The sequence below is a fragment of the Candoia aspera genome, chromosome 15, assembly GCF_035149785.1.
Source record: "Candoia aspera isolate rCanAsp1 chromosome 15, rCanAsp1.hap2, whole genome shotgun sequence".
In the NCBI taxonomy this organism is placed as follows: domain Eukaryota; kingdom Metazoa; phylum Chordata; class Lepidosauria; order Squamata; family Boidae; genus Candoia; species Candoia aspera.
The window spans coordinates 9,337,558-9,351,936 of NC_086167.1; the positions used below are offsets into that span (position 1 = coordinate 9,337,558).

The 14,379-nt window shown below is 45.7% G+C and overlaps 2 gene segments (V, D, J or C); both read left to right on the forward strand.

Annotated features, from left to right (window-relative positions):
• Window positions 1-5,933: 5,933 nt before the first annotated feature.
• Window positions 5,934-6,561, forward strand: LOC134505781 (immunoglobulin lambda variable 2-23-like). The segment is given in 2 exon segments: window positions 5,934-6,000; window positions 6,260-6,561. Coding segments are annotated over 2 exon segments (348 nt in total).
• A 1,334-nt stretch (window positions 6,562-7,895) lies between these two features.
• LOC134505902 (immunoglobulin lambda variable 5-37-like) lies at window positions 7,896-11,150 on the forward strand. The segment is given in 3 exon segments: window positions 7,896-7,972; window positions 8,057-8,380; window positions 10,954-11,150. Coding segments are annotated over 3 exon segments (567 nt in total).
• The last annotated feature ends 3,229 nt before the right edge of the window (window positions 11,151-14,379 follow it).

The window sequence follows — 14,379 nt, forward strand, 5'->3', positions numbered from 1 at the left end:
AATGCAACACCACTTTCTTCTATGCTGTTTAATTCAACACTTCACCTGAAAAACTCATTGGCTGTCTAACCCAGAACATTTCTTTAGGCTGGTTCCACACTTAGTGGCTACATGCAGATGACCTGATAAGAAAAAGTGGTATCCCTGTGAAATGCACTATGCGAACCCCAACTGTTAAAGTGGAACATCCATGATGTTCTGTTTCAAAATCACAAGTGGTCACTCAGTTGACTGCTGAGAGTGGCAATAGTAAGGCAATGAAAAATTCAGTGGTCTAATGCAATCATTAAACTTCCTCTTTCAGCTGAAGTAGGAACCCCAGGATGAAGGTCTTGCAGAGGGAAGAGAGATGTAGAAAAGAAGAGAAGAGAAGAGGAAGAGGAAGAGGGAACTCATCCTTTTCCTCCCAATGTAATAGTTCATATCCAGACGCAGCTAATAAGAATCAAACTGAATTTGCATAAATGGTCAGGCCCAGATTCCAGTGGATTAAAAAGGAATAACTGAGTCTTTCAGTCTCAGTCTTCTGGAAAGCTCAATTCTCCATCATGATTTGGACTCTTCTTCATGCACTGCCCAGGTAAGTTAGAAAGAATGCTCGCTTCTGAATTAATCTGGCCCGTATTCAATGCTTGGAAAGCATCAAGGTCAACTGCAAGTGTGGTTTGATGCTGATTGGTCCACCACATTGGGTTTGATGCCTTCAAACCCATCAAAATCTATATACATAAGTAATGTGTAGATGAGGCTGTTATAACACGCTGGTCTGGTTTTTAATTAGGACAGCTCTTCAAAAGATACGCCAATAGTGAATATATAGGATGTCTACCTTTACTCTCTTCCTGTTTTATTTTCAGGTGTCATGCCACAGTAAACTAACTCCGACTTCTACAGTATCATCTCCGGCAGGATATTCAGCAAGGATCTCATGTATTGTGAGTCGAGACAGCCAAATGGACAGTTATAACATACACTGGTACAAACAGAAGGCTGGAAAGAGCCCAATCAAATCAAATCAAATCAAATCCATTTTTATTCGGTCATAGACCAGCAGATAAAACAGAAGATTCACATCAAATTAGAATAAAAGGAAAAACACTTAAAATCCTAAAAAATCTAAGAAAAATTAGAAGAGATACTGCGGTGTCCTCTACAAACTGAAGAACAGTACTTGGCTGTGGCCAACAAAATAAATCAGATTGGTCTGATAGTAACAACTTAAGATGAAATGAATCTGAATGGCCTAGATGTTTAGTAAAGAATGGAGATGATAATTCCTGGCGAGCATCTGCATAGAGAGGACAATACAAAAGGTCAGAAGGTATGTTTTGGTATCTCCCTTCAATAACAGCTGTTGGAAGGGCACTGAATCTTGCCAAAGATAAAGCCCTTCTTAATTTTGGAATCGTTATGCAGCTAAGATATCTGGCTGGTTGGGGAAGATGTGCAGAATGGCCCAAAATGGAAAGAGCCCAAAATGGTTGGGCCAACAGCAATGGTTGGTTCACTGGGACCAAAGTGTCAGGGTTAAGGTGAAGAGACTACGTTGAGTCAGGAATGAAGCTCTAGTCTTCATTGTTTCTACCATACAGACAGAATCTTGAAAAACTGAGCAAAGCTAGCGGGTCCTAAGGGGAAAACTCCCGAAACTCTAAGGTGGGTCCTGCCTGACTTTCTTGGCCAGGCGCCCAAGGACCTCTACACTGTGAGTGCATTTTTCCCCTTGGAAGATGCCCCTTCCTTCCTTGCCTGCAATCTCCACAATACAGAGACTCCTCTGCCAGTACAGCCTGTTTAACGATCGTTGGCCTTGTAGCAGATGTTGAGGCTGACTACTATTCTGGTGGTGGTTATGGAAATGGTAGCTGGAGGTATCCACAGTGTGACACAGACAGCACGGTTGGCCGTGAACCACTTCTTCCTGTTCTAAACTTGCCACTTCCTGTTCTTGGTCTGGAATGGGAATGGGAATGTTCACAGGCTAAAGATTTAACAGCCAGCACTGTTCCTGTCTCAGTCATGCTGAACCTCAAGATCTGGCTGGGCTGGAGGTACCAGCTCATCTTTAACTAATATAAAATAATAGGAATGAATTGTATTTGTTTTGCTCATCATACCTCTGGCAATGAAAACCATTCCAATCAGTCACTTCAGATACAACCATTTCCATCTCTCTGTTCACCGATTTTTCTATCTATAGATCTATGTACACACACACTCAGTGGGATGCCAAAATAACATCTTCCCAAGGAGGCTGGACTCCATTTTCTTCACTTCGGATAGTAGTTGAATGGGTGGGAGCATCAATCCTCTTCTTTCAAGTTCCATAGGTCTCAGGGTAGGAATTCCTGCAATAACTTGGGATTCACTGAGCCATAAGGCTGCCTGAAGAAACATCCAGCCGGTTCCCACAGTGCATTCATCCTTTAAAAAACATTTCACACAAAATAAACTATTACAACAGAAAAATGCATCATTTAAAAACTCTGTGGTAGTATAATCCATCCTTCATTTTGGCCAAACAAGTTGGCCAAATCGTTTATTTATTTGTTTGTTTGTTTGTTTGTTTGATCAATTTATTTAGTGTCCATCTCCCCCTCACGGGGGGACTCTGGGCAGTTTACAATAAAGCAGGATTAAAATTCAAAACCATTCCAAATACAGTAATACAAAAATAAAAATAGAATAGAATTTAAATGGCTAAAAGATCTTAATCAGTCCTTGAGTGTAATAGCCCCTCAAAATCATTTTAGGGCGCCAGCCATCCCCAGGTATGACTGTTCCCCCTCCCATTCCAATCCTGCCTACAGAACCAGGTCTTTAATCTTTTGCGGAAGTCCAGGAGCGAGGGGGCCTGTCTCACCTCTGGGGGAAGGATGTTCCAAAGGGCGGGAGCTACGGCAGAGAAGGCACGCTTCCGAGACCCCACTGGATGGAATTCTTTTATAGATGGGGTCCGTAATATGCCCCCCCTGCATGACCAGATGGAGTGGGTCGATGTAATAGGGATGAGACGGTCCCTCAGGTCACCCGGTCCCATGCCATGTAGGGCTTTAAAGGTGATGACCAACACCTTGAATTGGACCCAGAAGCAAACTGGAACCCAGTGCAGCTCACGCAACAAAGGTGTTACATGTGCAACTCCTGGAACACCCAAGATTGTCCACACGGCTGCATTCTAGATCAGCCGTAGCTTCCGGATATTCTTCAAGGGTAGCCCCATGTAGAGCGCATTACAGTAGTCTATCTGGGAGATGACCAGGGCATGAGTGACCATTTGAAGGGCCTCTCGGTCCAGGAAAGGGCGTAACTGGCACACAACACAAAGTTGCGCAAAGGCCCTTCTGGCCACGACTGCCACCTGCTCTTTGAGCAGGAGTTGTGAGTCCCATAGGATTTAATCCATTTAAACACTTGGATTGGGTACCAAAAAGCATTTGGATTGCTGGACAGGAAAAAGGGAACATATAATTTTCACTGAACATTAGAGTGTGCAGTCATTAAAAAAATGCAAGTTTCAGGAGGAGGTTTAAATAAGACAGAGAGAATCAACTGATGCATTTACTTCTATGACCACATGAGGGAAATCTTGTACTATAGCCCACATTCTTTAACATAGTCATTGAAATCTTTTGAGCAATAACTATGATTGCACAATATTAATACCATCAAACATCTTCTCCACTACATGAAGTCCACGGTTTTCTAGAATTACTATTGGAACTTCATTGGTTTCTCTTGATTCCTTTTCTTTTACTCATCTTTTTTCTGTTTCTATATTGACTCTCCACAATTTATTTCAGCTTTTATAAATTCCCACCTTTCTATCTGTTGCATCATCCAGGGGGCTTACAAGAAGAAAAGAAAAGGATGAAATCCAAATACTTTATTTCTGCATTTACTTAGTTTCACTTCCCAGATCAAGGAAGCTGAGGAGAAGAATCAGGGAATGGAAGAGTTCACAGCTGTTTGAATATTTTGTTTCTTTGGCAGGTGCCTTCGCCCAGTATCTCCTGACCCAGCCGCCCTCCATCTCTGTGTCCCTGGGGCAAAATGGAAGAGTCATTTGTGCAGGAAACAACATTGGAGGAAAGAAGGTTCACTGGTACCAGCAGAAGCCTGGGAGTCCCCCTGTCCTGATTATATATGCTGATAGCCAGAGATAGGCCCACCAGAATCTCAGACCGATTCTCTGGCACCAACTCTGGCAACACGGCCACCCTCAGCTTCTCAGCAGTGTTTTCAAAGCAAGCTTAAAAGAGAAAATCAATTTATATACTCTATGACCATATGAGGGAAATCTTTTATTATACTTCACATTCTTTAATGCAGTCATTTAGATCCTTTGAGGAACAACCATGATCTCCAGCTATTGCAATGCTGAAGGGCAGCATCTGTCCCACTCGTTCAGCAGTGCAGCTCCAGGCTCTGGACACCTCAGCCACTTCTCTCCCTCTCTGGCCTGGCAGGAACCTTCTTCCCTTCCGATGGGAGCTGAAGGCATGGCGGGAGCGTCATTTCTTTTCTCTCCGGCTTTGTAGATCTCAGGGTGGGAATGGCTGGAGTTGATTCTGATTCACTGAGCCACAAGGCTGAAAGACGAAACATGAGGGAAGTTCTAACTCCTGCATCCTTTACACAAAACAAAGTCTTACAAAGAAAACTGCAAGAGTTAAAACTCCATCTGTAGTTAAAATCCTTCTCCACTTTGGCCAAACCACCTAAACACTTGAATTCTGTGTCAAAAAGTCTTGGTCCCAAACTGGACAGAAAGAAAGGAACATCTAACATTAATGAAACATTTAAGTATTCTGTCATTACAGAAAAGAGGCAGGTTTCAGAAGAAGGTTTAAGCTACAAAGGGACAATTGGCCAATATTCTCCTCTCTGGGACCACCTGGAGGAGCTCTTCCACTCTGTTAAACATCAGAGGAACTGAGACCAAAACCTCCAAAGCAAAAGGCGGCAGCAGCTCTTAGAAGTCAGGATAATTGACACATTTCAGTTCCAGCAGCTGCCACACTTCCCTTTCAAGTTCAGGCAAAAAACTCAAGGAACGCGAGCTCCGTCCATGAATGGCACAGCAGGGAGGCTTCCATAACCACGCATGTTCCTAAGGACTTCCTCTCAGTCATGGATAAGCCCTCATGGAGGAGGACCAACCTTTGGCTTTCTGATCTCTTCTGAGCTAATGGAAGGAGACTCCGTTGGCTGGAAGACACTTGCCCGAACCAGCATGACCTCACTCTGCACAATAACTGAAGGAGAAATATTTCCGACTTCTGTTTACATTTTCTTCACTCTTACCTGAGTTTCAGCTATATTTTGGAGTTGATGGCATATAATCTGTAGGAGGAAGTTCCAGAATAAACATGGGAAATTTTGCAGAGCCTATAAAATGGAATGTTATTTCCTCAAACATTGAAATCTGTCCCTGTGAACTATTTCTTCTAATTCTTCCTTTCTAACGCTTCTACAAATTGGAGTCACCTCTGGCTCCACAGGATTACAGTATTTTTGCCAGATGAGAGCAATATGTTCATGACCCCACCTCAACGAGCAGAACTCTCAGGCAGCGCATCAGAGTCCCGTCCTCCTGACCAGCTTTCTTCCTTCTGGCTCTGCCTGGCTACCCACCTATGGCAACAGAAGAGAACATCCGGGATCCAGTTTATGGCCAGATCTGAACAAGGTCTGCAGCCAGAGCAGATGGCCGGGGAAAGTGGGAAACACACACCGAAGTCTTTGGAGGGGAAGGTGGGATGAAGCAAACAGGAGATGAAAAGAGGAACGTGAAGCCACATCTTTCCTCCAAAGGCAATTGGTCTTATCCAAACACAGCTAATGAGATGTCAGCAGAATTTGCATAAATGGGCGGACCCAGATTCCTGGGGGTTTAAAGGGAACCTTCCAGTCTCCCAGTCAGAGTTCCCCAGAAAGCTCCATTCTCCATCATGGCGTGGACTCTGCTCTTGGCCTTCTTCTTCACATGGAGCACAGGTAATTTAGGAGGAATGCTCACTTCTGATGTTGTCTCTGCCAGTATTTAAGGCTTGGAATGTATCAGGGGTCATTTAATGCTGATCTGAGAGCCACACTGGATTCAAACGCATCCACATCCACACAGAGTACCTGACCGATGTGTGGAGGAGGCTGTTGGAAGACTAGCCTGCATTTGAATTCGGGCAGCTCTTCAGGAGCTACTGCTGAAGGTGATATATGCTCTTTCTATTCCACAATCTTCCTTTTCTAATTTCAGGGGCCCATTCACAGTACACCTTGACTCAACCTGCTGCCCAATCATCTCCCCTGGGACAATCAGCAAAGATCTCATGCACCATGAGCCGGGACAGCCAGGTGGGCAGTTATAACATAGCTTGGTACCAACAACACCCTGGAAAGAGCCCAAAATACCTTCTCTATGATAGCAACAGCAATGGCCGGTTCACGGGGTCCAAGGACCCCTCTGCCAATGCAGCCTACTTAACAATTGCCAGCCTCCAGGCTGATGATGAGGCGGATTATTATTGTGGTGGTGCTTACGGGAGTGGCAGCAACTAGTGGTATCCACAGTGATACAGTCCCTTGCAGAAGTGAGACAAAATCTCTCCCCTGAGCTGCTTGGAGAACAGTTTCCTTTCGCCCTGAACTCACCATCCACCTGGCCTCGTAAACTGTCATGCAGCGATGACTTCAGAGCCAGCAGTGTTATTATCTCAGTCTTGGTAAACCCCAAGTTCTCTTTTTGCAACAAATATCAATTCACTCTTAAACAAAAGTAAAAGGATACAAATGATTCTGATGTATTTTGCCCATCACGATTCTACAGTGAAGGTCAATTCAGACAGTGGCATAATCACACCTCCCTATCATCACTCTATGCCTTTTCACACACCAATGACATGAAGATAAGACTCTGCCCAAGCATCTGCTTTGGTCCCTTCTGATAGCAGCTGAAAGAATGGTAGGAACATCACTCCCTCCCGCTTTTGCCCCACACCCCTCATGACTTAAATTCTAACGGTCAATGAAGCAACACCGAGGGGAAATATCGCAGAACTTGGAAAACGGAGCAGATGGGGGAGCTGTGTGCCATTGTCTTCCTCCACATCCTGTACACAAAACCACGTGTTAGAATAAAGACAGCAGGTTGAAAAGTTCACTTGCAGTATAACTTCTTCTCAGCTATGGCCAAACCACCTAAAGACTTGGAGTTTGGGTCTAAAAGTGTTCATCAACTGGACCAGAACAAAGGAACCAACAACTTGAATGGAATATTCAGGCACTGAGTCATTAAAGAAAAGATTCCCATTTCAGAGGAAGGTTTAGGTTAGAAAGAGAAAATCTACCAATATTCTCCTCCCTGTGACCACTTGGAGGAGCTCTTCCACTATAACCCACATTCTTTAATATGGTCCTTCAAATCTTTTGAGCAATATCAAGGATGGCACAAGAAGGCAATCTCCAAGGATCTCCTGTGTCCCCTGAAGCCCAGGGACTTTCAGAAGCTCTCTTAAATCTAGAGAGTGAGATAACGAACACAATGTTTTCCCACCCTTCTCCTGAATCCCACTGAGCCAACTCACTAATCTATAAACCGGACCAAACATGGGTGATCTTGGAAAAGCTAAACAGGGTCAGAGCTGATTAAAACCTGAATGGGACTCTACCAAGGACATCCATATCTGTAGCACTGCATCACTGCGTCTTTAAGAGAGCTTCAGGCAAGAATGTTAGGAAGCATCCCCTGTCTGAACGTTCCACTCTACTATAAGAAATGGACCAATGAGATTTCAGAAAAGCAGGGGGAGGAGCTAGGTATGCAAATGGTTCATGAAACAAGCGGGGTTGATATAAGAAGCCCCAATAAAGCTCACTTGCATTCACTCATTGGCTCCATCTCCAGAAACCCGAGAACTGCTCAACATGTTGGGAGCGTCTCTCCTTGTCCTTCTGGGCATCTGGTGCACAGGTGAGTGAAGGAGAACCCAACACAACTCCTTTCCCCAGATTCTGAGTCCAAGAACACACATTTATAGCATTATTCTTCCTCCAGGATCCAGGTCTCAGCCTACGGTGATTCAGGAATCCTCCATGTCACCTTCCCCTGGACAGACAGTTAAACTCTCCTGTTCCCTCAGCAGTGGACAAGTAACGTCATATGAGCAATCGTGGTATCAACAGAAAGAAGGAGGTCCTCCCAGATTCCTGTATTATTACTACAACAGTGCAGCTCCAGGCTCTGGAGACCTCAGCCGCTTCTCTGCCTCCAAGGAGAGCAGCCAAAATAAATGGTATTTGACCATCAGCAACGTCCAGCCAGAAGACGAGGCTGCTTATTACTGTGCTGTGTGGTATCACCCAAGTACAGTGTTCCACAGTGATACAAACTCAAGAGGAACTGAGACCAAAACCGCCAGTGCAAAAAGCAACAGAAGCTTTCAGGAAACAATTCTTTAAATTCAGTTCTTCAATTGGCAGCCCTTTTCTTTCAGGCTCAGAGGGAGGGCTCTATTTTGAGGTAGAGCTGAGAGGGGCTGCCCTCCAGTTCCTCTGCGACCCTCACAATTTCCTCCAAGTCAGTTTTAGGCCTGCCTAGCCCTCAGGTCTGAGCCCTCATGCCTTCCTGAACTCTGCGGAGTCAGCGAAATAAAACTCTCTTGCCTTTCAGACACTTGCTCAAAAGATTGGCCAGATTTAAAGGAAGAGTTATCCTTGGGAGAAGAGCAATGACCAATCTTGATCAAATAGTTAAGAGCAGAGACATCACACTGACAACAAAGGTCCGCATAGTTAAAGCAATGGTGTTCCCTGTAGTAACATATGGCTGTGAGAGCTGGACCATAAGGAAGGCTGAGAGAAGGAAGATCGATGCTTTGGAACTGTGGTGTTGGAGGAAAATCCTGAGAGTGCCTTGGACTGCAAGAAGATCAAACCAGTCCATCCTCCAGGAAATAAAGCCAGACTGCTCACTTGAGGGAATGGTATTAAAGGCAAAACTGAAATACTTTGGCCACATAATGAGAAGACAGGACACCCTGGAGAAGATGCTGATGCTAGGGAGAGTGGAGGGCAAAAGGAAGAGGGGCCGACCAAGGGCCAGGTGGACGGATGACATTCTAGAGGTGACGGACCCATCCCTGGGGGAGCTGGGGGTGTTGACGACCGACAGGAAGCTCTGGCGTGGGCTGGTCCATGAAGTCACAAAGAGTCGGAAGCGACTAAACGAATAAACAACAAAAGTGCAGCCAAGCACAGGGAAGACCGTGATGGGGGAGGAATTTGAAAAACGGTTTGTGTTCCTGCTGCTCACGCCTTTGTTGACTGTGGGGCATGGGCCGAGCCACAGTTCCAGCTTCCCCAGTGAAAGGAGAGTCACCAACCACGTCTGAAGGCCAGAGAGGTCTCCGGTTCCTGTTTTGTCCTATAATTCCCCTGGAGGGACAGAGGAAAGCTGAATTCCTCTTCCTCCTCTTTCACTTTCATCAAAGGAAGGACAGAAATCACTCATTTCTTTCAATTACAGGTAGTCCGTGCTTCACACCATTCCTTTAGCGACTGTTCGGACTTGTGACGGTGCTGCAAAACTGTTTTGTAAACAACAAAAAGGAAGAGTTAGAGAAGGCTTGGAAACTCTCCCTGGCTCCTGTTTTGCTTTTAGGCAACCTTGTATGACTTTCCACCATTGTCTAGATGCTTGAGGGTTGCACAAGATGAACTTCTAGGTGGAGGTCCAGGACTAAATAGAGAAAGAGATAACTCTACCTCTACCTCTACCTCTACCTCTACCTTCTCCCAGACACCGCCTTCAAGGAAATGCCACAGTTAATGAGCCACAGTTAATGAGCTTCCATGGGTTTCTCTCTCAAAAGCCGTGCTTCACCAGGCCTTGATCACTTTCCAAATTGGGGGGGGCGGCTCTCCTTTTTTAGATCTCACTTTTTAAGGAAGGAATTGGAAGATGAAACAGATCAAAATTTAGATCATGGAAATATTCTGATCTTATTTTGCTTTGTGTGTGTCAACAATGCCAACAAAGGGGAGATATGTCACTTCTCTCAGAATAACGTGCGTGATTGTGCACAAGGATATAGGTAGAGTTAAGAATATCAATACGGTAATCAATTCTACCCGATTCATTTGGACTGGCATCAGATGAGGAGTGGAAGACTGTCAACTGATTTTCAAAGGTTTAACATCTGATCCTGCAGAACATCATCCATCCTTTTATGTCTATCTCTATCATCATCGTTCTCCAAGATCATTCAAAGTTTGCTTGTCGGTCTTTTCCCCCCATCTGTGTCTAGCTGGAGCAGAAAGAAGGTCTGAATGTTTTTTAATGAAAGGAAATGATTGCAAGGGAAAAGGAGATAAAAGGATCAGGAGAACCCAGCTCAGAGCCACCTTCTTCCCAGCCAGAGAAGCTTCCGAGTTTCTCACCGTCCTTTCGGCCCCTCTTCTCTTCACCCTCCTCACCTGCTGCTCAGGTAGAAGAAAAGAGAGTTTCCTTGCGTGATTTCTCCCATCGACTGTTAATTGATTTCAATCTTTGCTTCTTAATCCCGATTTTAATTCTATGAATGGTGTCCTGCATATCTCCATGAAAGCAGCTGAATTCTGCACAAAAGGGACCACCGTTAGCAAATGCTACGTTTGACTGTGGCCTTTTTATTTCTTTTTCCTCCTTTTCTTTTATTCTTTTGTTTGTAGTTCCCAATTATTGTATTCTGTCATTTCTTTCTTTGACTCTCCAAGATTTATTTTGGCTTTTACAATTTCCTGCTTTCTGTCTAATGGATCATCAAGGGGACTTACAAGAAGAGGAAAAGTATAAAACCCAAATTCCTTATTCCTTCATTTACTTTGTTTCATTGGCCAAATCAAAGAAGTCAAGGAGAAGAATCAGGGAATGGAATAATTGATAGATAGTTGAATATTTTGTTTCTTTGGCAGGTGCCTTCGCCCAGTATCTCCTGACCCAGCCGCTGTCCGTCTCTGTGTCCCTGGGGCAAGATGGAGGAATCACTTGTTCAGGAAACAACATTGGAGGAAAGAACGTTCACTGGTACCAGCAGAAGCCTGGTGGTCCCCCTGTCCTGATTATATACGCTGATAGCCAGAGGCCCACCGGGATCTCAGACCTGTCCTAACAGCCAGGAGCCACGCTGAGACAAGGAATAGGTCTCTAGTGTTTTATTACTGCTACACAACAGAAAATCCTAACAAACTGGAGAAGCATGGGAAAAACCCAGACATATAAACCCCAAAGGCTAAGGCGGGCCCGATCTGTGTCTCTTTGTATGGATACCTAATTCCTCAGTATTATGCATGCGCTTTACAGCCTGGATGGGAGCCCCCTGCTCGCCATCCTTACTCATGACATCACCCTCCCCTCCAGATTCACATTCCATTTCAGCCCCTTCCCTTCCAGAGGCTTGATAAGATTCGACGTCTCCTTCTGAGGTCCCATGGGAACTGGGCAAGGATGGAAAGTCTTCAAAGGAAAACTCCTCCAAGGACGAATCAGTGCTGCTCTCCAGGTCTGATAACGCCTCTGGGCCAGGTGGCTGCTGCTGGAAAACATCTAGAGAGTTAGAAAGGTCAGCCCCCCTCCCCCCTGGGAACTGTAAGCCCGAGGTTGAGGGCTGTGGTTCCCCCACCTCCTCTGTAACTGGAGTCGAGGCTTCAGGCGGGGCAGGGGGAAATACACACTCACAAACTCCTCAGCTTGGGCTTCTTTGGCCTGCTCAGGCGAAAGCGGAATCTCGGGTAAAATGCGAGGCTTGGGTTTGTGAGGGAAAAGCTGATGAAAACGATGAACCAGTGCTGGAGCATGTACATCCCTGGCATTCTCCCATATGCGTTCTTCCTCGGGGTACCCTTTCCAGTGTATGAAATATTGGATGCCCCTTCCCCTCCTCCTAGAGTCCAGAATGTCCTCAACCTCGTATTCTTCCACCCCCTGCACAATTACTGGTGGGGGGGGGGCAATTGCGATCGTAAGGCACTTGGGGGAGGGTCCTTGGCTAGCAATGATCTGTGAAAGACTGGATGGACTTTCATGGATGCTGGCAGCTGTAAACGATAAGCCACTGGATTTATCTGCTGCGCCACAGTGAAAGGGCCCACAAACTTAGAGTCCAATTTCTTGGATGGTCGGGTAGATTTCAAAAATTTGGTAGAGAGCCACACTTTGTCTCCTACTGCAATCGCTGGCCCCTCCTGCCTGTGAGCGTCTGCCGCCCTCTTGTAAGCACTCTTTGCCCTGTTCAGCTGCTCCTTTAACAACTCCTGTGCGGCTTGTTGCTCTTTAAGAAAATCAGCCGCGGCTGGAACAGCTCCCTGCTGGGAGGAGGTGGGCAACACCTGAGGGTTAACCCCATAGAGTGCTTGGAAAGGAGACATCTTGGTCAAGGATTGCACAGAGTTGTTATAAGTAAATTCTGCCATGGGGAGCAGGGCTGGCCAATTGTCTTGCCGATAAGTGGTGTAACACCTGAGATACTGCTGTAACCATTGGTTAATTTTCTCTGCTTGCCCATTACTGGCAGGATGATGTGCTGATGACAGGTGGATCTGGACCCCTAATGACTGGAAAAGGGCCCTCCAGAACCTGGAAGAGAACTGGGGGCCTCGGTCGCTCACCACATGATTAACCATGCCTCTATACCTGAAGACATGGTCCATAAACAACTGTGCTGTGGCTGGTGCAGACAGGAGGCCCTTGCAAGGAATAAAATGTGCCATCTTTGTGAAAAGGTCCACTACCACCAGTATGGAAGTCAGCCTTTGGACCGGTGGTAAATCAGTGATGAAATCCATGGAGACAGTATCCCAAGGCTGACTGGGGGTGGGTAGGGGTTGCAACAGTCCTGTGGGCCTCCCTGGGAGAGGCTTGGCTCGCCTGCAGGTGTGACAAGAAGCAACGTAACCCTTTATGTCTGCAGTCATCTTAGGCCACCAGTAGTCTCTCAGAGCTCTATGGAGAGTTTTGAAAAGACCTCCGTGGCCTGCTGTTTGATGGTCATGGCAAAGTCTCAGTACTTCTTCCCTCAATGAAGGGGGAATATATAATCGCCCACTATGCCAGAGGATTCCTGCCTCCACATTGAATGGGGGGGCAGTGTCTTGCGGGCCCCTCTGGAGGTCATCCATCCTGGCCCTGGAATATGGGTCCTGTTTCCGCTGAACTCTGACTCTTGTAAATAGGTCCTCTGCTTGTCTGCCTGCTGCTAAAATCTCTGTCTGGTTCCCCCTCATAGACTGATCAAAGTTGTGAGGTTGTAATCTAGTAGCCTGTACCTCCTGGTGCGTGGCAGGGGTTGCCTGAAAGGATCGACACAGGGCGTCTGCCAAGCAGTTTTGCACCCCGGGCACATAAGAAATCACAAAATTGAAACGGGAGAAAAACTGGCTCCATCTGATTTGGCATGGGGTGAGGGATCTGGTGTTTTGTAGAAGCTGTAAATTCTTGTGATCGGTGCAAACTTTCTCCGGAAAGGTCGCCCCTTCTAGCCAGTGCCTCCACTCTTGGAATGCTGCTTTAATTGCCAGCAACTCCTTGTTAAAAACATCATAGTTTCTCTCTGCTGGTGAGAGCAGGCGTGAAAAAAAGGCACACGGAAGCAATGTATTCTCGGTTTTGTTTGTATATCGCAATAACACTGCCCCAATGGCAATATCGGAAGCATCTGAATGCATTATGAATTGCTTCGTGGGGTCAGGGTGTCTTAACAGCGGCTGGGATGCAAGGAGTTGCTTAAATTCTTGGAAGGCTGCTTGCTCTCTCTCCCCCCAAATGAATTTTGATCCTTTCTTCAAAAGCTGTGTGAGGGGTCTAGCCCTGTCACTAAAGTTTTTTATGAACCGTCTGTAAAAGTTGGAAAATCCTAGAATTCTTTGTACATCTTTAACATTTCGGGGAGGTGGCCAAGAGAGAATTGCCTGGACCTTAGAAGGATCCATGGATATGCCTTCTGTTGATACTTTATAGCCCAGGAAAGGTAATTCAGTTAAATCAAAGGCACACTTCTCTAGCTTGGCGAACAGCTTGTTCTCTCTCAGTCTTTGTAAGACATTGCGTACATGGGTTACATGAGTTGTAGCATCCTCAGAGAAAATTAATATGTCATCTAGATAAATGACCAGATACTTATCTAGTAAATCAGAGAAAATTTGATTCATAAATCTGGAAAATATGGCTCCTGCATTAGACAAGCCAAAGGGCAAAACAAGGTACTCAAATTTACCAAACCTGGTGTCGAAGGCAGTCAGATATTCGTGCCCCTCTTTCATCCGGATCAGATTGTACGCATTCCTGAGATCCAACCTGGTAAAAATGCGTGCTTTCTGCAAGCGATCTAGCAGATCCAAGATTAA